At 43.3% G+C, this 25,333-nt stretch overlaps 1 protein-coding gene across 2 annotated transcripts; it reads right to left on the reverse strand.

Moving 5' to 3' along the window:
• Positions 1 to 1,177: 1,177 nt before the first annotated feature.
• LOC134540104 (INO80 complex subunit B) lies at positions 1,178 to 25,061 on the reverse strand. 2 transcript variants are annotated; one of them, XM_063382586.1, is made up of 7 exons: positions 23,150 to 25,061; positions 19,129 to 19,288; positions 18,440 to 18,605; positions 14,488 to 14,620; positions 7,626 to 7,726; positions 5,347 to 5,522; positions 1,178 to 4,760 (listed from the first exon to the last, which is right to left on the reverse strand). In XM_063382586.1, the coding sequence occupies exons 1-7, from the start codon at positions 23,193 to 23,195 to the stop codon at positions 4,631 to 4,633; spliced, it is 912 nt and encodes a 303-aa protein (XP_063238656.1). In that variant the 5' UTR covers positions 23,196 to 25,061; the 3' UTR covers positions 1,178 to 4,630. The 2 variants fall into 2 exon arrangements, with proteins under 2 accessions (XP_063238656.1, XP_063238655.1); XM_063382585.1 differs by having other exon boundaries at positions 1,179 to 4,908; positions 23,150 to 25,060.
• Between the last annotated feature and the right edge of the window lie 272 nt (positions 25,062 to 25,333).

Consider the following 25,333-nt stretch of genomic DNA (forward strand, 5'->3'; position numbering starts at 1 on the left):
GTTTCGTGGCTACGTACGCCTCGACTGCTTCGCCTTCCTTCTGCCGGGTCCCATAGAAGTGGGCGGAACACTCGACAAGGGGCGATCTTGTGTCAAATCGGTGGTTGAACGTGTTGGCGAATTTGCTCCACGGCTTCACGAAACCTGCCCCATATGCTGCACCAGCTCCGGGCGGTCCCTCGCAGTTGTTTGCTGACCCGCTCTGTCCATTCGGACTGGTGAATCCAGCACCCGATTAGGTGTGCTTCGCACAGCCCCAGGAATTCTCACGGATCCTCATGCGGGGCACTGGCGAACTCCGGCGGAGTCACTCTGCTGGGTAGCAGGGCTCGTGCCAGGTCCTCCAGGGCGGGCCACACGCACTTGGTCTCGGTCGTCTATGGCGCATGTGTCGCGTGGTCGGCGTGCGAGCTCCAGTCGCTGGCGTGTGGCGGCCGGGGGGGTGGTGTGGACCAGCCAGGGGATGTTGTTCACTGGTGGTATTCTCGCCTGTGCCTGCGTCTCCGCGCTGTTGTGCCACGGTTCCAGGAGCGCTCCGGTCTTGATCCTGTCCGCCATCGCGTTGCGCAAGGTTTCTGTGTCGATGTTTACACTGTGCACGCACGTGTCTCTGTTGACAACCTACTCCCGGTTGAGGAGGAGGGGGGGGGGGGGGGGGAGAGAGAGCGATGGCTGTGGGGTGGTGCACGGTCAGGGCTGCTCGCTGAAGTCCTTTTGGGGGGGGGGGGGGGGGGGGGGGATGTGTGACAGTAAAAGTGAAAGTTGGCGGAGGGACGGCGCGGGCGGTGACGCAATGCACCGGGCGGTCCCTTTGTCACCTCTCCTCTGCTCGCCAAATTCCACTGCGCGCGTCCAAAATGACATGGCATGGAAATGACTACAATATGACCACTGACTATATGCTTGTAATAATATCTCGGCCAAGGCAATAATATTTCTCTGATAATGTTTCATGTGTTACTTGTATATTTTATGAATTGTATATCTAGTCATGATGTAGACTAAAATTATATTTATTTCATTTGTTCTTTGCCTGGCTTTGCTCCATCTGGCAGAGAAGTATATTAGACTACTGAGTTATGATACAAGTTAAAAATGTTTCTTGAATATTTACTAATCTAGCAAATCAAGACTTCTGTTTCCATTTCATGCTAAAATAAGTATTTGTTACTATCCTTTAAATATTAGTCCAATTTAGAAAATTAACTTCAACAAAAGTAGTTAGTAGGATGAAACAAATCAATTCAAGCATAATTGAAGCATATGTACTTATCTGTATTTTCCATGCCTATTTCTACCATATTCAGTCAAACTGATATTGCCATACAAATTTTCTGCATATTATTAACATGAATAAATAATCTCCTGTATTCTTGATATAAATAAATATTTACAAACTTTAACATTCAGATATTCATATTAATTGAGTTTTACAAAATGTCAGCATGAAAAATCTCTCTATTGTCCTTAGTTATATATTTTTTAATAATTGACCATGGACAATATATACAACTCTACCTTAGTAACATACAATACTACACAAAGAGAACACATATTATTACTGATACATAGAGATGGTGATTTATAGCATTTAAAATAATAACATTTAGCATTTTGAATTTGAAATTTAGCATTTTGTAGCATTTTTAAAAACAAGATTTAGCCAATTCTCTCATTCTACTTACTGAAGAAAAGTATATTTTTAATAAGTATTAAATAATACACATATTAATTAGTATTTGATACATGTATAACAAAAACTGCTTTACTACAAAGACAAACAAAATAAATTAAGTTATTTTTGTATGTTAACTTTACAACCAATATACTTTTAAAGGTTAATCTCATAAATTATTAACTAAGCTACAGGTAAAACAAAAGAAGATATTTACCTATCAAAAAGTGATGCACATAGTTTCATTAAAATTGTTTTATTTATATTTACATAATAAAATAATCACATTCTCCTACAATTTTACAAAAAATTATGTGTCATATATTTAATGATATAATAGGACCAGTAATTGTAAATTATGATAATATAATCGAGGATCAGGAATTGGTTTTGGAAAAGGTAGTATTAGAACAGCCCTGAAAAATAGGAATTATTATTTACAGGTAGAGTCTTACACAATTCAGCATGACTCTGTATGTTTTTACAGAGCATACACAAAAATAACCAGGCAAAATTACCTGTCTTTTTCCTTCTTCCAGATCAAAAGCTTTAATATTCCCAGATCAAAGTTTTATTGAATATACACAAAATGGACATGGCAAAAAAAAAATGGTTTCATGCATGTCTTGAACACAAATTGCATAGTAACCATTTCCATTTTTAAAGTGTAGCTAACACGAGTTACCCGCAATTGTTCTTCATTTGTCTAAAGGCCTGTGTGAATATTCAAAATTCTAAATGTTAAAACAAACAATTTGAATTTCAAATGCTTAAATTTCGAAATAACAAATATTTGGGTGTTTTCTAAGTGTAATGAAGATGTACCACAGCAAACTATTAACTGTCAGTTTGAGTCATTTTTGTAGAATATGTATATGCACCCAGTTAAAAATTTTATAGGGCATGATATAAACATCCATACTTTATCTAAACATGAGCACATCTCACAGCAGAGTGGCCGAGTTCCGGATCAGGACACTCTGCAATCTAGATTTTTAAATCAAAAACATGGAAACATCTTTTTTTTGCAACCAAACCAAAAAATACCCTTAAAAACACCTAATATCCAAAGAATACTTTGCGTAATTTTTTATACCTCATAGTGAAATATCTACTGTCACTACAGGGAAGGGGGGGGGGGGGGGGAACATTGGTTAAAACAGGACTTATTAACTTACCTTAAAAAAAATTATATTACATTTCAAAATTCACGTAAATCAATTTTGATACACGTAATAAAATTTGATTGAAAGAAAAAAAAATTACGCTCACACGGTTCTACTTGTCGGCACAAACTAGAACCTTGAGGCAGGAAGGGCAGGATCAGCAGCCCCGGCCGAGCTGGTGCCGGCGGGTAGCACTGCAGGCTGCACAGCGGGGCGCCAGTCCGGGAGCAGGAGTACTTCCTGGCGTTGCCGCAGCCCTCCACGGCACACAGCGGGGCCCGCGGCGGGGTCCTGGGACACTGCCACCACTCAGCCCCGGCCGAGCTGGTGCCGGCGGTAGCACTGCAGGCTGCACAGCGGGGCGCCAGTCCGGGAGCAGGAGTACTTCCTGGCGTTGCCGCAGCCCTCCACGGCACACGGCTGGGCCCGCGGCGGGGTCCTGGGACACTGCGCCCACTCAGCCCCGGCCGAGCTGGTGCCGGCGGTAGCACTGCAGGCTGCACAGTGGGGCGCCAGTCCGGGAGCAGGAGTACTTCCTGGCGTTGCCGCAGCCCTCCACGGCACACAGCTGGGCCCGCGGCGGGGTCCTGGGACACTGCGCCCACTCAGCCCCGGCCGAGCTGGTGCCGGCGGTAGCACTGCAGGCTGCACAGTGGGGCGCCAGTCCGGGAGCAGGAGTACTTCCTGGCGTTGCCGCAGCCCTCCACGGCACACAGCTGGGCCCGCGGCGGGGTCCTGGGACACTGCGCCCACTCAGCCCCGGCCGAGCTGGTGCCGGCGGTAGCACTGCAGACTGCACAGTGGGGCGCCAGTCCGGGAGCAGGAGTACTTCCTGGCGTTGCCGCAGCCCTCCACGGCACACAGCTGGGCCCGCGGCGGGGTCCTGGGACACTGCGCCCACTCAGCCCCGGCCGAGCTGGTGCCGGCGGTAGCACTGCAGGCTGCACAGTGGGGCGCCAGTCCGGGAGCAGAAGTACTTCCTGGCGTTGCCGCAGCCCTCCACGGCACACAGCTGGGCCCGCGGCGGGGTCCTGGGACACTGCGCCCACTCAGCCCCGGCCGAGCTGGTGCCGGCGGTAGCACTGCAGACTGCACAGCGGGGCGCCAGTCCGGGAGCAGGAGTACTTCCTGGCGTTGCCGCAGCCCTCCACGGCACACAGCTGGGCCCGCGGCGGGGTCCTGGGACACTGCCACCACTCAGCCCCGGCCGAGCTGGTGCCGGCGGTAGCACTGCAGGCTGCACAGCGGGGCGCCAGTCCGGGAGCAGGAGTACTTCCTGGCGTTGCCGCAGCCCTCCACGGCACACAGCTGGGCCCGCGGCGGGGTCCTGGGACACTGTGCCCACTCAGCCCCGGCCGAGCTGGTGCCGGCGGTAGCACTGCAGGCTGCACAGTGGGGCGCCAGTCCGGGAGCAGGAGTACTTCCTGGCGTTGCCGCAGCCCTCCACGGCACACAGCTGGGCCCGCGGCGGGGTCCTGGGACACTGCGCCCACTCAGCCCTGGCCGAGCTGGTGCCGGCGGTAGCACTGCAGACTGCACAGTGGGGCGCCAGTCCGGGAGCAGGAGTACTTCCTGGCGTTGCCGCAGCCCTCCACGGCACACAGCTGGGCCCGCGGCGGGGTCCTGGGACACTGCGCCCACTCAGCCCCGGCCGAGCTGGTGCCGGCGGTAGCACTGCAGGCTGCACAGCGGGGCGCCAGTCCGGGAGCACGAGTACTTCCTGGCGTTGCCGCAGCCCTCCACGGCACACAGCTGGGCCCGCGGCGGGGTCCTGGGACACTGCGCCCACTCAGCCCCGGCCGAGCTGGTGCCGGCGGTAGCACTGCAGGCTGCACAGCGGGGCGCCAGTCCGGGAGCACGAGTACTTCCTGGCGTTGCCGCAGCCCTCCACGGCACACAGCTGGGCCCGCGGCGGGGTCCTGGGACACTGCCACCACTCAGCCCCGGCCGAGCTGGTGCCGGCGGTAGCACTGCAGGCTGCACAGCGGGGCGCCAGTCCGGGAGCAGGAGTACTTCCTGGCGTTGCCGCAGCCCTCCACGGCACACAGCTGGGCCCGCGGCGGGGTCCTGCAGACACGGCCACTCCCGCCGTACCAACATTACCACACCATTCTTTACATATGAAAAAACTACAACAATAAAAATGTCAAAATCTAAAACCATAAAATCTTTGCCTTTCCAGGGAAGACACAGGCAGTTTGTTTCATGGAGTGTTATTTTTCAGGGTTATTCATTACATCAAGAAGTGTAGTTTTTAAGAAAAATAGACAATGATTAAGTTATGAATGGATCGTCACTTTCCCTGCTCACTACTCAATGGTGTCACCATCCTAACAAGGCGACTACAGTGCCTCTCGTGTCAGGCCATGGTTTTAGATTTTTTAATGATCACGAATTGGCTTGGAGCCCGCTATAAGTACATATTCAAATTCACTGATATCTGTGAACAAATGTCGCTGTTTGCAGTTTGTACAGTTTTTAAACGAGGGAATCGACTGAAGGCACCTGGAGACGGCGTGCTGCAGCGGGAAGTCGACACCGGGCGGCAGAGACACGCTGATGCCCTCGGCACAGCTGCGGTACAGCACGCGAGGCCCCAGCCGGCCCGTGGCTCGCACCCTCTGCCCCCCCTTCGCCCCCTTGCACTCCTGCTTCTTGAGCAGCCGCTCCATCGTCTTCTTCTGCAACCACACCGACACCACCACCAGTTCCCTCACGCTGCCACTGGCCACTCGCTGTCTCGGAGCCAAGTTCGTGCCGAGTCACGAGCTCTCTCAATTACTGTTCCCCATAATCTTCAGTTTCGAAACAGTTGAGTTCACGTCCAATGATCCTGTTGTCGAAGGGATGTGAAGAACTATCTACACACACTTGACCATAACATGGAAGCAGCTACTACGTACTCAACTGCCTACTAAGCACAGCACTCTTTAATCCTGCACACATTGATTCCACACACTCAGTAACACAGCTTTTTAAATATATATGTATTATATTACAAGACCACTCTGCTGAGGTTGGGGGGGGGGGGGGAAGGGGGCTGCAATAAACTAAATTATATATACCGTATTGGTCCGAATATAGGCTGACCTTTCTTGCCAGTTTTGTCAACCTTGAAATCTAGTCGGCCTATAATGGGGCACTAGCCAAAATAGTATAATTAAACACACATTTCAAAGAGAATCACTTATGGCATAAAAATGTTATCAGATATACAATTCATTGACCTAAAATTATGCCGTAATTACGTGGAATTAGTAATTTTTCCAACTTAGAAATTTAGTAAACACACTTAACCCCAATAACGTATCATATTTTAAGTTAAGTACACAGATGTGGTCACTTGTAGCACATAGCTTTTAAAAGCTCAGTCTGGTTATTTTTAACTGTATTTAACAGGCTGCTGTAATTTTATTTGCTTGTAAAATGTGGTATTTACAGTAAACAATTAGTAAAAATAAAAACAGCAAATTTGTCGTAAGGTTATTTACCATAGTATGCTTTATTTACTCTTCTACCACAGGAAAACCAAAATAATGGCACCAGTGTTGGCAACTTGTAGTTGCGACACGAATAAACAAATACCGGTACATACCAACAGTAACAAGAACAATAAAACCTATTTGCAATATTAGCTGTTTTATGGTTGATTCATACACGTTTTACATGAAACCACTTTGGTTTTTTTTTTGTCAAAATTAAACGTACCGGTAAATGTTTTTACGTCACAATGTCTATGAACTTAGAAAATGTAGCCATTGCCGTACAAAATGTTGGCACCACTACAAAAGAATGTGAAGATAAACGGAAACACAGCTTATACTATATACATATTTATATATTTCGTAAGTAACAATAACACATTTTGTCAGTTCAATAAATACTAACTTAGTTGAAGTGTTACTGTGGTAATATGCTGCTGATAATCATTTTAGTTAGTTAAAATTTATTTTTACCTGATTTTGAGTGTGCTGTAGGAGGGGTCAGCCTATTTTCGGACCAATACTGTATTTTTTTCAGGAATTTTAATGGTTTTCTAAGAATTATGAAATTAATTAAAACATAACTATTTTGGTTACATCAGAGTTAAAATATAACCAAACAAACTATTTAATATTAAATATCAACTGTTTCATACTATATGAAATAAAAAGTGTCATTAAAAAAATTGTATTCCTGTAAGACTATATTACTTCTGTGACAAAAGTGTTTTTCCTGAAAATAATTTAGGAACTCTTTTATGTTTATGTTTTAATATTAATCAAAAGCAACATTTCAAGAAATACAGCATTGTTATAAATAATACAGAAAAACATAAGGTCAAAACTAAAAAAGACTTCAACATTTGCCAGAAATAAAAACAGTTTACACATGACAGAAATAATTATTAAACACATAAATAGTTAAAATTCTCACCAGTATTCTTGTTAGCTGAGCTTGATATGTTCCTAGCTTCAAATTTCACAGACAGTTATTCATTCACATGTGCACATAGAGAATTTTGAGGTGTAAAAGTACCTCTTGTCAATCATTTTTTTTTACTTATTACTATTAGAAAATCATTTAAATACTTGCTTTAGAAACTAATTGCAATGGTAAAATCTTAATGAACAGATGTATGTGATTTACTGAAATCTGTATTGGAATTGATACATGCAGTAAAAAAAAATATGTTATCCACAAGTCCAGTTTCTTTCAAGTTGAGCAATATTTTTTTGGTCTTGTTCTACAACTATAATCCTTCAGTCTTTAAAGGGGCACGAACTACAGGAAATGGCACGAACCTTATCCTTCTCTCTCTTCTCGTCTGCCAGCTGCTTCCTCCGCTGGGACTTGAGCTGTGCCTTCTGGATGGCTTCCGCCGTCATTACCTTCTCCTTGAGACCTGCAGCACACGGCACGCTCTCACCACCGCGCCGCGCCCACGCGATCAGCAGTCATTCAAGACGGCAACCACGCAAACATGTTTACAAGACGAATTTCCAGTCCATTCCGGCAATTCTATTCACGTTTAGGTTCGTCTGTGTTGCTCGCAAGGTGCATGTCGCAACATATGTCACAGATAAATGCAGCAAATAAGCTACTACTGTGTAAACATAGTGGTAGTTTGACTGTAACTATTGATTTGAATATCGTTTTAACTACTGTGTTCACATTTTGGCCATAGCACAACAGTTCCCATGGTTTTGATTATATAGTGTATTGTCGAAACCAATTTTTTTTTTTACAGAAACTGGTACGTTATACGAAACAAAAAAATAACTATTACACATTTAATTATTTGGTGCAAGTCTGAAATACTGAATAAAGTGCTCGTTTACAATCGTGTCTGTGAATATATTTTTATTAAATGTCAATAGTTTGAGTTTGAACTGCTACAAATGGTACGTTTTCGATCGCGTGCATGTTTCGAATTAGGCCACAGTGCAATGCTTTCTTTGACAATATAGTTTGTTAACAACAATTTTGGGACATGGACATCTATGCTACCGGAATAAAACCAAGAAACTGAACAATTTATTCTCCCACCAGACATTTAGAGAAAGACACATTAGTGGTTCCTTTAAGAAACCGGGATCCCACCCCGTTCTAGTGCTAATGATATTCAGTCAGTTACTTGGTATTGGTTTTAACGCTGAACCAACTGATCACTACAATAACTGGCCCATCACTAGCCACATCTGGACCTCTAGATGTTTTCTCTTTACACAAACTTAAATATTTTTTTAGCTCTTTACATGTCAGAGAAAATATTATGTGAGTACTTCCACTACTGTATTTACCCGCAGAAGGGTTGCCTCTGCGTATGGATCGCACCTTTAATTAAGGGCAAAATATCTAACATTTTCACTGTAAGGGTCACCCTCGAATATGAGTCGCGCCATGTGTCTCCAGTAGAATACAAGTGAAATATTTTGGTCCGTGTCTCAGCTTATTGCCGCGCAAGAAACGGCACTGATGTCCTTCGTCTTTCCACTCTTCATCCTTTATGGCCCTTCCACCCCCCTCCCCCTAGCACTAACTAACAAAAAATACAAAGGAAAAGAATGCTATTTTTTTTATACCCACGTTACCCTTCCCGTATTACCCAAGAGAGAAAAGACCGCAGGCTATTTCCCTGTCTTTTTTGGTCAATTTCTTCAATAAAAACAAGAACGCCATTTACAGCAGTTTTGTCACGAATTAAATATTGCAGTAGAAAGGGTAGGAAATCGCACGCAAAAATAACGTTTGGACACAGTTGCGTCACAAAAAACCTGTCGAGACAGATGCAATGGTAGTGTATGCTGCCAGGAGGGAGAACCATAAACACTGCTGCGTGACCACACACACACACTCCACTACCCCCCCTCTCTCCCCCTCTTGCCGAGCGCCACAGCCACGTCACTGACCGGCGCCGGTCAATAGCTGCCCAACAGGCGGAAGACGTGGCTTAAGGGGCCAGCCTCGTCAGAGGTGTATGTGTGTTGGTGAGGCAGGACTGGCTGGTGCTTCTAGCGCGGTGTCTCCTCTGGACTGGCGCGCAGTCTTTTCGTCGCCACAGGATAACTGCGAGATCTGAGCGGTGACCGTAACATTATATGGCCGAGAAATGAAGATAAAGGTGTAATGCAAGTCCCTTAAGTGCTTTCAGAATCTGCACTGGTTGTTTTACGCCTAAAAATTACTCTGAAAAGATGCGTTTTAGAAGCCTTTTTAACTCTTCTAAAAATACAGTTTAAAACTTAATCCGAAATCAAAAGTACTTTTCGGCCCTCGACGAACTCTTAACCCTTTCACTCTAAAATTTTTTTTATTGGGTAAAAAAATTATTGGCTATGAAATTCTTTTTTAAAATGACTTATTTACCCTAGAAATAGTTTCATAAAAACGAATATTTAATTTTTTTTATACAATTTGATTACGTCCATTGTAGTGGACATATAGAGTCAACCGTGACAATTTAGAGTGAAATTATTTTTAATGCTGCAAGTAAAAAAATTACAATAAAATCAGTAAACATACACCAAATTTGTTACAGACACAGAAAATTCAAGTCATATATTAGCATAAACACTGTTTAAGACATTTATAAGTGATATTGATCCTCAAATTGAGGAAATTACATGTTTATAATAATTCCATTTACAAAGGTTTTTATGCTTCAGACCGTGAACGCTGATTTGAAACATGTCCCGTCTTTTACAGAGCATACAAAACTGTACACTTATTACAATTACATTTATTACCCTTGTAATGTATAAAAATAAAGATAATTGTACAACAAAAATTTTTTTTCAGTCATTAGATACACGATCCATGGAAAACGTCTGTGGAAATTTCTTCAAACACATATTTGGCACAAATAAATTTACACTTATCACAAAAAATTCTTTAGCCAAAGAATTATTGTCAGTAGCAGATGATATGCACACTGAATATATCTTTCAAGAAAATTACACTCTGACTTGAAGATTTTTTCTGTAAATTTGAAGTCAAGTTTATATGAAAATTCTTGAAGCAGTTTCTTCCTTACACGAAACACAAATGAACTTTACATTTATCACAATAAACATGTGTTTTTCCAAGACATTTCTTTTCTTTACAACGTGTTGCTTCTTTGGCATCATCATACTCTGGCATATGATCTGTCAATTATTTTTGAACTTCTTCCAGTGGTCGCTTTTCAAGAGATTTGCACTTTACTGTTGGACTATCACTTTGCCTCGGGCGCCCTCGGTTTTTTGCAGAACCTGAAGTAGGTCTGTACATTTTCACCAGTGACTCGCCTAACCTCAACTTGAAATGTAAAAGATCAAGTAATTTCTTGTCATTTATGTGTTTGTTGTCCTGCTTGTACTCGAGCCATGAATTCACGATAGCCATGTCTATTGCATGGAAAACATACGTAGGGTCTACTTTCTACTCTTCAAGTAAATTCTGTAGAGTGAAACTAACATATCGTATTTGTCAACCCCACCCATGCTTTCATTGTACATTTTGACAAATTGTGGACGTTTCACATTTACATGAGATTTTTTAGTTTTGTCCCATCTCTTGACTTCATCACATTCACCAGTGCCGATGAAGTTGGATGCCAAGTGTACACTGCGGTTATCAGTCCATTTCACGAGAACTGCTTCTCCATCTCGACTCACAAGCTCTTCTCAAAATCCACGCCCTGTCTTGGCTGACTCTTTGTCACTCAAAAATTGAGGCTTACCAAACCTAGCGACACGAACAGTTCCAGCAATGTGTAACTTCTGCTGCCTGAGTTGTTCAACTAAGTTGTAGGTATGAAAATAGTTATCACAGAAGAGAATGTGATGCTCTTTTGTCAGTCTTATTGACAAGTGTATCACTATTGCTGCACAAAAACCAAATGTTTTCAGCACATTTGGGTCGATTTCAGTGCTACTACCCTGATAAAGAAGAAAACCATAACATAAGCCACTTTTCACACAAAGAACAAAGTTTTTTATCCCCCAAGGATTTGGCTTTCCTCGCATGAACTGTTTTGTCTGGAGTGTTCCTCGAAATGGAATCATTTGCTCATCTACACAAACATTTTGTTCCACATTCAACTCTAGGCAACGACAACGTACTGCATCATAAATCAGCCTGACTTTATAGAATTTGTAAGTATTATCGTTTGGTCGTTGCAAATTGTTTACAATGTGAATATGTGAACGTAGTTTGTAAAACCGATCTACTGTCATAGTATCTGGAAAAATGTTTACTTGTAGTGATTTTTCCCAGTACATGCTTATCCTGGGATACTTCAGACAACTCATGACTGCGTGCAACCCTATAAAAGCTCGTATCTCCAAGTCATTTGTTGGAATAAAAGAAGTCCCTTGTTGGAGAGCAAAGATGTTGGTCATGGATGAAATAGTCGAAATGTCTTAATCTGAAATGTATCTACTAAAGTACTGAACAGGGGTCAATTCTGATATTCCACTATCACACACCTCGGAATCATTCCACTCAATACTTGGTGGGTCGAAAGGTCTTCGCCTCCACCCTATATCCTTTGTTTTGGTAAGTTGTTTGTAGGAGATGTAAAATCTCTCTGAGGAATATCTTCTTCAAGAGTGTTGTAGGCATTCTCCAATAAATCGAAAATACGTGCCACGTCTTTAGGATCCGACAGATTGAAACGTTCTGAAAAACAAGTAAACATAAAGTTAACTCTTCAAAATGTAGTAAAACAAATTATTCCTGTTTCTAAAATGAAATTTATACTAGAATTTATTTTGTAGACAGGTGTAATTATTAATTATACATTATTCATACATATATGTAAAGTTTTATAATATTTATTTGCATGTATATCAAATAAATTTCCATTCCAGTGGACAAAAGTATTTAAAAGGCTTGAAGGCGATTTGCAACTCTTCAAACGATATGTCCATTCTAATGGACAAACAATTTGAAGTCATATTATGATAAAACCTTTAGATTAACAGTGGTATACATATTTTTACAACTTCATTCTATCTTAGCAATGCAATCACAAATGATAAAACATTTAAAACCACTTAAAAATAATATTAAAAATGTAAGGACAAAATGATGATACCTTGTCTATTGCGCGCCATGACGACATGCAAGAGATAGAGTGGCCAGGCAGTTCCAACCTTCGTCACAAGATAGCACCACACATCAGGTAGTGCGCTGGGTTGAATAAGGGTGCGTTCCAATACTTGTGTGGAGCAAAATGCCGCTTAGTTTGAAATAAAACTTCGTTCAAAGTTTGTGTCCATTACAGTGGACACCAGGAGTGAAAGGGTTAAATGCTTTTCGTAAGCAGACCCCACTCGGATGTCTTGAGTAGTTTTGAAACCGCATTGTTTTTCCTGAAGCCCTGCGCACCGTGTGTGTGCCCGGGATGGGCGGGGCCTTAAGGTCGCAGTTAACTGCTGAGGTATTTTATTCCAACAATTTATATTAACTCGTGACATATTAATTAAAAACTAACACAGGCTAGTTATTCAAGCATATAATCAACCACAACAGTGGAAAGTTAATTTTTTTATACCCAAATTGGAAATTTTCAAATATGGGTCACAATACATTCTATTAAACAAAAAATTGGCGTAAAATCTGCAACCCATATGCAGATAAATACAGTATTTATCTTATCTGATTAAGCATAATAACGGCCCCTGTAATGTGTTTATTTATTGGGCAGCTCCCTTACTTGAGATAATGAATGGTATTTCGCCTGTGGCAGTGTCAACTGCAGTAATGTTTCATTTCCTCAATTCTTGCTATTTATATTTGTCTAGTTGTTAGATGTATGCTTAAGGATGTTATGTATGTATGTATATGTGTGTGTATCTCTCTCTCTCTCTCTCTCTCTCTCTCTCTCTCTCTCTCTCTCTCTCTCTCTCTCTCTATATATATATATATATATATATATATCTATATATATATATATAATTATATATCTGTGTCTGTGTATCTCTCTCTGTGTGTGTGTGTGTATTACTACGCCAAGATATTTTGTGTAAAAATATATTGCTTCCGTTCTCAAGAAACATAGTTCATAGTTAAATGAGACATTTAAGTCGGGTAAAAGTGTATGCTTATGTGTGTAGTGTACAGCTGTGCAGTGCTGTTGTGTTGAAAGCAGTTTCATCATTTGTTATTTAATGAGCTTAATCTTAAACTTTTACATGCACTCGTATAAATTTTTCTTGTTCATCATCATATGTTTTACATGCATAACAAGTATCCTTATATGTGCAATAAAACATCATACTATATTCAATGTTAGATCATGCTTGTTTATTTACTATTGGATTAGTTGTTACTTACCAAAACACAAAAGTCTCTCTGCCTCCCTTTGAAAGAGATCAGGGCCCTTAATGTTTTGTTGGTACTTTGTTAAGTCTAAGTCCTCCGCATTTGGGACTGAGGTCCCAGGACGCTTCAAGACTAAACACCGTGCAGCACAACTAACTGCTGTGAGGAAATACACACACATGACAATGATAGTGGTGTTGAAGCGAGCGCCGCTTCTATCATGTCATTGTCGCATCATAGCCTTCCTTCCCCTCTCCCTCCTTTCCCCCTCTCCAGCTGAGTGTATTGTGTTACCCCCCTCCCTTTTTTCTTAGGTCCCCTGCCGACGATTGGTGATCGCCACGCCATCTATTTGAGGGTATAAATTGATGTGTTCGTGGGCCCTCGGGATCTTCTGCTAAGTTTTGGTTAGGTGTAACCGCGGTCATTTCTGTCGAACGGAACCAGACTTGTTAAATTACTTAATTTATTCTTGTAACTCGTAAATTCTTTAGTGACTTTAGTGCGGCTAGCCCCGTGTATTCTTTAACTTCATAATTTGAGCCACGTGAGGCTTCTGTAAATTATCCTGTTTGTTTGTCCCCTTGCACTGCGCAGTGCTGTAAATTCATTGAAAGGGGTGTACTGTTTGATACTCACATTTATTACGCTTGAATATTTGTTACGTGTGTTCTTACCTACGCTCCAGAGGAGCTGTATGTTACAATGAGAAAAGAATAAAACATAAATATATACGTTTTGATAAAATAATTGTTTGTACTGCTATCACTCAAAACATTTATGTTTCAATTGTCCTTTCTAGCAAGTATTCGCCGAGTGCGGCTCACTCGTGTGCTACTAGTGTGAGACACGAACCAGAGGGCAGGGCCAACAGCTGCTCCCCGCCCACGCCGGGCTCCTTGTCGCTCTTGCGCACCAGCATCGCACGCTGCCGGGCCGTCATCAGCTTCGGGTCCTTCAGCTTGATCTTCTTCAGTTCGTCATCCACCTGCACACACACACCCACGCTCACCTCGCCTCTCACATCCACGTGGCTCCCACGCTCACCTCACCTCTCACATCCACGTGGCTCCCACGCTCACCTGGCCTCTCACATCCACGTGGCTCCCACGCTCACCTGGCCTCTCACATCCACGTGGCTCCCACGCTCACCTGGCCTCTCACATCCACGTGGCTCCCACGCTCACCTGGCCTCTCACATCCATGTGGCTCCCACGCTCACCTGGCCTCTCACATCCACGTGGCTCCCACGCTCACCTGGCCTCTCAAATTCACGTGGCTCCCACGCTCATCTGGCCTCTCACATCCACGTGGCTCCCACGCTCACCTGGCCTCTCACATCCACGTGGCTCCCACGCTCACCTGGCCTCTCACATCCACGTGGCTCCCACGCTCACCTGGCCTCTCACATCCACGTGGCTCCCACGCTCACCTGGCCTCTCACATCCACGTGGCTCCCACGCTCACCTGGCCTCTCACATGCTCACTTGGCCTCTCACATCCACGTGGCTCCCACGCTCACCTGGCCTCTCACATCCACGTGGCTCCCATGCTCACCTGGCCTCTCACATCCACGTGGCTCCCACGCTCACCTGGCCTCTCACATCCACGTGGCTCCCACGCTCACCTGGCCTCTCACATCCACGTGGCTCCCACGCTCACCTGGCCTCTCACATCCACGTGGCTCCCACGCTCACCTGGCCTCTCACATCCACATGGCTCCCACGCTCACCTGGCCTCTCACATCCACGTGGCTCCCACGCTCACCTGGCCTCTCACATTCACGTGGCTCCCACGCTCATCTGGCCTCTCACATCCACGTGGCTCCCACGCTCACCTGGCCTCTCACATTCACGTGGCTCCCACGCTCACCTGGCCTCTCACATCCACGTGGCTCCCACGCTCACCTGGCCTCTCACATCCACGTGGCTCCCACGCTCACCTGGCCTCTTACATCCACGTGGCTCCCACGCTCACCTGGCCTCTCACATGCTCACTTGGCCTCTCACATCCACGTGGCTCCCACGCTCACCTGGCCTCTCACATCCACGTGGCTCCCACGCTCACCTGGCCTCTCACATGCTCACTTGGCCTCTCACATCCACGTGGCTCCCACGCTCACCTGGCCTCTCACATCCACGTGGCTCCCACGCTCACCTGGCCTCTCACATCCACGTGGCTCCCACGCTCACCTGGCCTCTCACATCCACGTGGCTCCCACGCTCACCTGGCCTCTCACATCCACGTGGCTCCCACGCTCACCTGGCCTCTCACATCCACGTGGCTCCCACGCTCACCTGGCCTCTCACATCCACGTGGCTCCCACGCTCACCTGGCCTCTCACATCCACGTGGCTCCCACGCTCACCTGGCCTCTCACATCCACGTGGCTCCCACGCTCACCTGGCCTCTCACATCCACGTGGCTCCCTCGCTCACCTGGCCTCTCACATCCACGTGGCTCCCACGCTCACCTGGCCTCTCACATCCACGTGGCTCCCACGCTCACCTGGCCTCTCACATCCACGTGGCTCCCACGCTCACCTGGCCTCTCACATCCACGTGGCTCCCACGCTCACCTGGCCTCTCACATCCACGTGGCTCCCACGCTCACCTGGCCTCTCACATCCACGTGGCTCCCACGCTCACCTGGCCTCTCACATCCACATGGCTCCCACGCTCACCTGGCCTCTCACATCCACGTGGCTCCCACGCATACCTGGCCTCTCACATTCACGTGGCTCCCACGCTCATCTGGCCTCTCACATCCACGTGGCTCCCACGCTCACCTGGCCTCTTACATCCACGTGGCTCCCACGCTCACCTGGCCTCTCACATCCACGTGGCTCCCACGCTCACCTGGCCTCTCACACCCACGTGGCTCCCACGCTCACCTGGCCTCTCACATCCACGTGGCTCCCACGCTCACCTGGCCTCTCACATCCACGTGGCTCCCACGCTCACCTGGCCTCTCACATGCTCACTTGGCCTCTCACATCCACGTGGCTCCCACGCTCACCTGGCCTCTCACATCCAAGTGGCTCCCACGCTCACCTGGCCTCTCACATCCACGTGGCTCCCACGCTTACCTGGCCTCTCACATCCACGTGGCTCCCACGCTCACCTGGCCTCTCACATCCACGTGGCTCCCACGCTCACCTGGCCTCTCACATCCACCTGGCTCCCACGCTCACCTGGCCTCTCACATCCACGTGGCTCCCACGCTCACCTGGCCTCTCACATCCACGTGGCTCCCACGCTCACCTGGCCTCTCACATCCACGTGGCTCCCACACTCACCTGGCCTCTCACATCCACGTGGCTCCCACGCTCACCTGGCCTCTCACATCCACGTGGCTCCCACGCTCACCTGGCCTCTCACATCCACGTGGCTCCCACGCTCACCTGGCCTCTCACATCCACGTGGCTCCCACGCTCACCTGGCCTCTCACATCCACGTGGCTCCCACGCTCACCTGGCCTCTCACATCCACGTGGCTCCCACGCTCACCTGGCCTCTCACATCCACGTGGCTCCCACGCTCACCTGGCCTCTCACATCCACGTGGCTCCCACGCTCACCTGGCCTTTCACATCCACGTGGCTCCCACGCTCACCTGGCCTCTCACATCCACGTGGCTCCCACGCTCACCTGGCCTCTCACATCCACGTGGCTCCCACGCTCACCTGGCCTCTCACATCCACGTGGCTCCCACGCTCACCTGGCCTCTCACATCCACGTGGCTCCCACGCTCACCTGGCCTCTCACATCCACGTGGCTCCCACGCTCACCTGGCCTCTCACATCCACGTGGCTCCCACGCTCACCTGGCCTTTCACATCCACGTGGCTCCACTGTTTTTGAAGGGTTTGAGTCATACACAAAGTGTAAAGAAATATGTAATTAATGAACTGTATATTATCATTATTTTTTATTATATTAAGAATAAACTACTTATAATCAGCAAGCTCTTCACATATTAAAACACAAACGTAACAGACCAGGGATATTGATAAAGATATGGACCATGGCTCATTTGAAAGAACCATCATTACATTTCTAAGAAGGATTATGGACCAAGATTAAACTTATGTGTTCTGGACTGTGAGGCCAATCTATTATCACTGTGCTAACTTGTTCCCTGCTAATGTTTTATGTATTCAACTGCTTAAAAAGCAACTCCAAAATTTAAGATTTTTTTAATGACGTGAACGGTAGCCCCCTGATCCAGTAAGTAACCCCTGGTAGAGCTATTGGCAGTGATTCCTAAGTATTATAATTTTTAAAACACATAGGAAAGAATAACAAACCAAATTACAGAACTTTGACCTTAAGAGACAGTTTAATTAGAGTAATAAGGAAGGAAGGTGGTACAATGAAAGATACTCTTTCGAACAATCACTAATCAGGATACAATAAAGCTGCTAGTAAACAATTTTTTTGTTTGGATTTTTGCAGTTCATTTTAGCCGACAGGTTTAATAACTGCGATGACAGAATTTCATTTTTCTCAAAGTAATCTTTATCGTTTGTTTAGTGTGTAACATTCCAATTTTCACTCTTGGTACATATTCCCACCTAATATACACACACAAACATTTACAATAAAACTACTTATTAACGTTCTATAATGTGACAAAATTGCTTGATTGGCATAGCATGGTCATGACTCTGCTAAATTAAAATATTTTACCGTAACGATTCTGCAAATGTGATAACCTTCCAGAACAGAGGAACGGCTAGGTTCATCCAGAACAGTAAGTACACAAGGCTAAGACCAACAAGAATAACGAATGATGACTTCAGGCCTCACCTCCTCCAGCTTGCCCGACTCGATGGCGTCCAGCCAGCGCTCCTCCTCGCTGGACGTGCCACTGTCGCGCCCCTTCCCCTTCTTGCGCTTGCTCGCCGACTTGGGAGACGCACCTCCGCGCTCCCCCGGCTTGGGGGGGCTAGGTCTGGTCGGGCCCACACCGCCACTGCAACCAAACATACTCCATACTCTCCTTACATGGGGAAGGCTGGTTCTGGTCAACCTCAACACTGCCCCTGTGAGCAACACACACTCCCAGGGTCTCTGGCGACCCCACACTGAACTGTCTTGGGCGGGCTGTGTCTAGTTGAGCCCACTCTTCCCCCGTGAGCTACATGTTCTTTCAAGCACACCTGCACCCATGTGCTACCCTAGCATAGGCAGGTAGTGCCTGCAGGAGCCATTACTGCCCCTGTGCCTCAGGCTCTGTCGCAATACAACAACCCACTATTATGGGCGGGCTGTGTCCAGTCGAGCCCACTCTTCCCACCCCAGAGCATCACTGCCTTAGACAGGTAGTGTCTGCCCTAGCCAACAGTGCCCCTGTCTCTCGCAACCCCACACTGAACTGTCTTGGGCGGGCTGTGTCTAGTATTCCCCTGTGAGTTAGGTACACACCTAATACCTCCCCTGTGAGTTACTAGTCGAGCCCACACTGCCCCAGGCTTCTGTACTGTCTGATCACTCACGCCTTTTCCCCAGCACCATCCTTGGGCCAGCGGATCTTCAGCTTGAGCTTGTGTTTCTCTATGTCGTCGGGCGTGTCCCCGTCCTCCGAGGGCTTCTTCCGCCGGTGCTTCTTGTGCTTGTGCTTCTTGTGTCTGCGCAGCAACGCCGCGTCCTCCACGTCTGCGCACAACTCTGTGTCACTTGCACCGCAGTGCACAGCTCTGCAGGAGCTGGCTTACAGTGAGACATAGTGTACACAACTACTGTCATACTGTTTCCTTCACCTGTACACACAACATTTCTGAGTGTCATAATGCAGGGAACAGCATATAGTAAGTATATTTAGTATTTAGTAAGCAGTACATGTGAATAAGACATTAAAGATACAGTTTTACTGTCCAGTTTTTATTTAAGGCTTTCTGAGCCAGACATAGAACACCTTTTTCTCACAAAGACTAAACAATTAAATAGCAGCAAAAATTTACCATCGCAGAACAAGCCCCATACAATGTAAAGAATGAGATTTTTTATTTGAAAATTTCAAGTTAATTAAGCGAGTTTTGGCGAAAATGGAATTAAAACTATTTTTATCATGTTTTAGACATAGTATTCAAAACTGCAAAATTCTTAAATTTTTCACTTGCATCCAGGTGAATAATAATTCTACATTTCTACAATCCTGTCACGTAGTTCTGTAGTATTTGAACCTAGGCCATTTCTTAGTCATCTTTAGAGCACAATACCTGTGATATAAGGCTAGGTTAGAAGTGGGCCCGTGTGTCTAACCTCATCATGCTGTATCACTAGGATTTCCTGTGATATATTAATTGTGGGTTTGATCATTTAGGTTTCACACTGAAGTGTGCTGTGACGATATGTACCATCAGAGGATGCTTCAGTCTGCTACGAGGATATAAATAAATAAAAAATGTAGAAAAAATTCCCATCAGGTAGGAATACTTGTATACATAGAAAGTGTACTAAATCCGAGTCGTAATCAAAGATTACGTTGAAGGGATAAAATACTTTAATTATGTCACTGAACAACACAATGAGTTACTATGGGAATAAAACTCCAATAACAAGAATTTTAAATGTCTTTAGATCAATAGAGACAGTAATCTGGTATAATAACATAATACTAAAGATAAATACATTTGTGCTATGCAAATCTAGCAATATTCTCGTTAAGTAAAAAGACAGATACACAAGAAGTCGCAAAAGAAAGCTAAATCACATTAGCTTCAGTATATCATGAGTTCACTAGTAGGACAGATAAGGCAGTAAACATTATTAGTATATATAGATACACATTCAACATGATTATAATTTTATCAATAACAATACTAACATTACATTACCTTAATTTAAAAGTACAACAAGAAATGAGAGAAAAAAACAACATCCAAATGTATACGATATATGATTCAGGTGAGATATTTGCTCTATAGTGTGGGCGAACAAGACAAACGAGGCAAAGGTAATAATACTGAAATGGCATCTTACGGCCCACGAAACATGAAAAGGCAAAGATGAGAAATCAAGAAGTGGCAAACAGGGTGTAGATCATGGGTGTCAAATGCACAACACAAGGTAGAACTAACAGTTTAACAAAGATAAACTATTAAAGATATTTGTGTTATGATATTGTATTAGTATCCAATAAATATTTTTCCACCGTACTGCTGTTATTTTTTAGGTTCTTGATCACACGTAATTTCTCTGGTCAAAGTAAAAGGAAACATTAAAAATGCTGTGAAATCGTGGAAATGGTTGGTTACGTCAGCTACATTACATTTTGTGATGTTGTATGAATGGTTGGCTAGGTTAGGTTAGCTACATTGTATTTGGAATTTCTTATCTCCGCCGGTTGTTTGGAAAAGAGGAAGTGAAAGAGCATACAATAAAAGTATTTTTGGTAAATATTTACTTGGGCGGTATTTCCGAAAAAAACTGTTAAAAATCCGAAAATACCTTTATTTTATGCTCTTCAACTTCCTCTTTTCATTAAAAGTGGCGGAGGTAAGAAATTCCAAATACTTTAGGAGATATCGAATTTTTAAATTTCATCATATGTAGTTGAGCGGTATTTGCGAAAATAAATGTTAAAAATCCGAAAATACCTTTATCATATGCTCTTCAACTTCCTCTTTTCATTAAAAGCGGCGGAGATAAGAAATTCCAAATACTTTAGGAGATATCGAATTTTTTAATTTTGCAATACAAGACCTGTGGAACCATTCGAGCGGCGCCATTTTTGTTATTTTGCCGTGTGTTCGTGAATACGTGAATCGTGAATGCGTAATTAATAAAATGGTTGATTAGGTCAGGTCAGTTACATTATTAATACTTTCAAACTAAGCCGACATTAAAAATTATTTTGTGAATTAATTTTAATGGCTGCTTAGTTTTAAAATATTTATAATGTAACTGACCTGACCAAACAAACCCGGACAGAGGGTAAACAGTAAACTAAAATGGTTGATTAGGTCAGGTCAGTTACATTATTAATACTTTCAAACTAAGCCGACATTAAAAATTATTTTGTGAATTAATTTTAATGGCTGTTTAGTTTTAAAATATTTATAATGTAACTGACCTGACCAAAAAAACCCGGACAGAGGGTGAACAGTAAACTAAAAAGGTTGATTAGGTCAGGTCAGTTACATTATAAATACTTTCAAACTAAGGTGATATTAAAAATAATGTGAATTAATTTTAATTATTCTTTAGTTTTAAATTATTTATAATGTAACTGACCTTACATAACAAACCCGTAACAAAGGATGTACAGTAACAACTCACCTAAATTTTTTTGTTACTTATTACTTGCGCAACAATATCAAAATAACAAATAAGAATTTAAAATTAGAAACGTTAAAAACTCACCTAAGTTGGAGGCGGTAATTAAACACTGTTTTAAACAATAATTGAACTAAATAATCACGTATTAGTTCATTTGAATTCTGGCCTATCACGAACAATCACGTGACATCATTTTCCAATAAAAAATAGATACTCGTACGTAAACAAGAAACAATGGTGCACGCACGCCACAGGAATGCGCTGGTTTTGTGCTGAAATTTAAAAATTCGATATCTCCTAAAGTATTTGGAATTTCTAATCTCCGCCGCTTTTAATGAAAAGAGGAATTTGAAGAGCATATAATAAAGGTATTTTCGGATTTTTAACATTTTTTTTCGCAAATACCGCTCAACTACATATGAAGAAATTTAAAAATTCAATATCTCCTAAAGTATTTGGAATTTCTAATCTCCACCGATTTTAATGAAAAGAGGAAGTTGAAGAGCATAAAATAAAGGTATTTTTGGATTTTTAACATTTTTTTTTCGGAAATATCACTCAAGTAAATATTTACCGTATTTTTGGATTATTATCATTTTTTTCCGCAAATACCGCTACTCTGCATATTTACCGCTAACTAAAGCTAATCAATCCTCTACACTATTTTCACGTATTTAAATGTGGGTAACCTAACCATAGAAATTTCACAATATCTCTATATTTGTAATTTTCTTACCTAACCTAATAGGTAAAAAGGTTAACTAACAGCAAACTAATTAAAGTATCTCAACACACTATTATAGATCGACTGTAAAGCATGTCTTGAAGTAAAATTAATTTTTGTAATTTTTTAAAACTTTTATTAATAAAGTGGTTTTACTTCATAACACCAAGGTGAATAAATTAAATTTTAAATATTAAAATATACTTATGTGGGATGATAAATATCATCAGAAGTACAATTAAACAATATTTTGAAATTAGTTTTTTGGACTAGAACCTATATTTAAAAAAAAAAAAAAAATCCACATACCATTCCATATTAGATGAGCATCGTGTACCACAGGATCAAGCTTGAAGGATTAAGGGATGGACTTGGATACGTGATACGGAACTTCCATCGATGTCTCAATAAGTTGTTGTCATTTAAAAATGCTCATCTTGCTTATCTAACTTACATATGGTCAAGTTTACTATTAAATAAAATAAAAAAATTAGATTATAAAAAAAACTTACCAACACTAATCTCATCTTCAGTACTAGTTTCTTTAAGTTTATTCATTAATGACAAAATGAACTACATAAATGCTTAAAATACATATGTAGAAAATAATTACAACAGAAGGGAAAAAACAACAAACCGCACCGTAGACATTTAGACACATCTGACAGTAACATTGGCGTTTTGACGTAGAGTTTTAAGCGGCTGCCTAACAAACTAATAATGCTAGTAGTAACTGAGTCCATCGTTAAAATTGTTATAATGAGAGTTGAAAATAAAATTGATATTAATCCCAATTCCGTCCTACCTTTTGACATTTTTCTTAGATTACTATTATTAATTCGTTTGGGTGATTTATAATGCGTAATCTGTACAAGGCTATTTTTTTCTTCCAAATATGTCAATTAAATATAATATTTCAGGAATATGTTTAAAATCATTGTGAAATCAGGGGAGTGAGCTTTAGTCAAGTGAAAGGCTCTCTAATCCGAAGGCTCAAGTTTGATACTCACTGGTGATATGTTTTAATTAATTTTATTTTGGGCAATATTAAACTATTAATCACAGAATTTAAATATGTCTAAACAGTTAAATTTAAAAGTTAATTAATTTTTTAAAGAAATCACAAACCATGCTCGACAATAAATACAATTTAAATTAATACTTGTTTCAAAATAGTGATAAATACTTTAAAGTACGGTAACATTTACTTTAAAGAATATATTAATTTTAAAAATATTTCAGGTATTTAATTAAAAGTTTAATAGTGTATGAAATACAAATTTTTTGACATGACGTCTAATAAATCGATGAACGCCGGCTGCACGCACGAAAAAGTGTCCCGTTACGCACACTGTCCCGTTACGATGTGTCCCGTTACGCTCATTGTAGGCTTGCGCCACATCTATCTCTCTTCCACTCGGTTATAACAACCATCGATTTGACTTTTTCGAGGCACATTTAAACTTGAAACACTCCCATTCGTTTCTTACTTTTCCTATCATTGTCCTATCCTTAACAGAATAACACAGATTGGAAGAAATTACATAGCAAACATGTATAAAAGTTATAGTTAAAATAATCTCTTCGTTAAAGTAATAAACATATTTGAATAAATGAGTGCAAATAAAAGTAAATTTATCAATTAAATTGTAGATTTCATTTCACTCTTCTTTGTATCCATAAAAAATAGTGATGATTCAATAAAAAAATTGGTTGTCTGTAAAGTCGGTTTACGGACGATAGTTAAACATGACAACGTCATAACATAACATTGATGAAATGATTGCATACTTTTATGAATAAAATTTAATCATTTTTATACAACAGCCGCAACTCCGGCACGACCAGCTCGCACACGATTGACGTGACTCCGCTCATGAGCTCGGTTCCCCCTAAGCGCCGATGTAGGCGAGCCTTGTTGTAGATAAAAGCTTCGATCTCTCCTCCTTCCGCCTGTGGATGGCAGAACAGCTGGCGTTGCGCCTCCGCACGTGCCCTTGGTCCATCAAATCGTCACTCCACAGTGGTGGCAAACTCATCCCAGGCCTGGGCTCTGCCCCGGAGCTGACCAATGACCCGCTCCACCCAACACTCCACTGGCACGTTCAAGAGACGTTCGCGACATGCCTGAATGAAGACTCGCGAATTTTCGTGGGCTTGTCCCGCAAACTCCGGTATGCCCTTGTGCCCGTACTGCTCGGACTATCGGTTGTGCCTGTACGTGTCCTTGTTGCACCACCTCGTACTCGCATCTGTGACACATTAAAAGTCCGTCTCGGAACTGGAGAAATTCACCCCGATCGGTGCACGCGCGATGCTTCACTATCCCGCATCCATGGCACTTAGCTGTTTCTCCAGGCTGCCCGCGACAGCCGGCCGCACTGCAAGTTTTCCTGTTGCCCGCGACTCTCTCTCTGCTGATCTGACTCCGTTTTAATGTTCAGTGAACATGAACATATTTCTCCCGCGTGACCTCCCGCGATATCATTCGTAGCTGTCCACAGCAACTTCCCGTATGTCCTGCATGACGTCACCCGACTCGAGTTGCGATAAGGCACGGAGCGGAGTCGAGTTGCGATAAGGCGTGTAGATGCGAGCGTGAGACGCGTAACTAAGATGCTTATCACGTCATCCCTTATCTATAACTCGCCGCGCCGTCTTCCTGTTGCCCCATTCGTACTGTCGCATCACTGGGT

This window comes from Bacillus rossius, chromosome 16, assembly GCF_032445375.1.
Source record: "Bacillus rossius redtenbacheri isolate Brsri chromosome 16, Brsri_v3, whole genome shotgun sequence".
NCBI lineage: Eukaryota > Metazoa > Arthropoda > Insecta > Phasmatodea > Bacillidae > Bacillus > Bacillus rossius.

Excerpts from the sequence above, each read along its gene's own strand:
- LOC134540104 (XM_063382586.1), bottom strand. The coding sequence starts at position 23,195 with ATGAATAAACTTAAAGAAACTAGTACTGAAGATGAGATTAGTGTTG. Across the intron at positions 5,523-7,625 it reads AGAAGAGAGAGAAGGATAAG|AAGAAGACGATGGAGCGGCT; the intron begins GTTCGTGCCATT and ends GTGTGGTTGCAG. Across the intron at positions 4,761-5,346 it reads CTGCAGCACGCCGTCTCCAG|GACCCCGCCGCGGGCCCAGC; the intron begins GTGCCTTCAGTC and ends GCAGTGTCCCAG.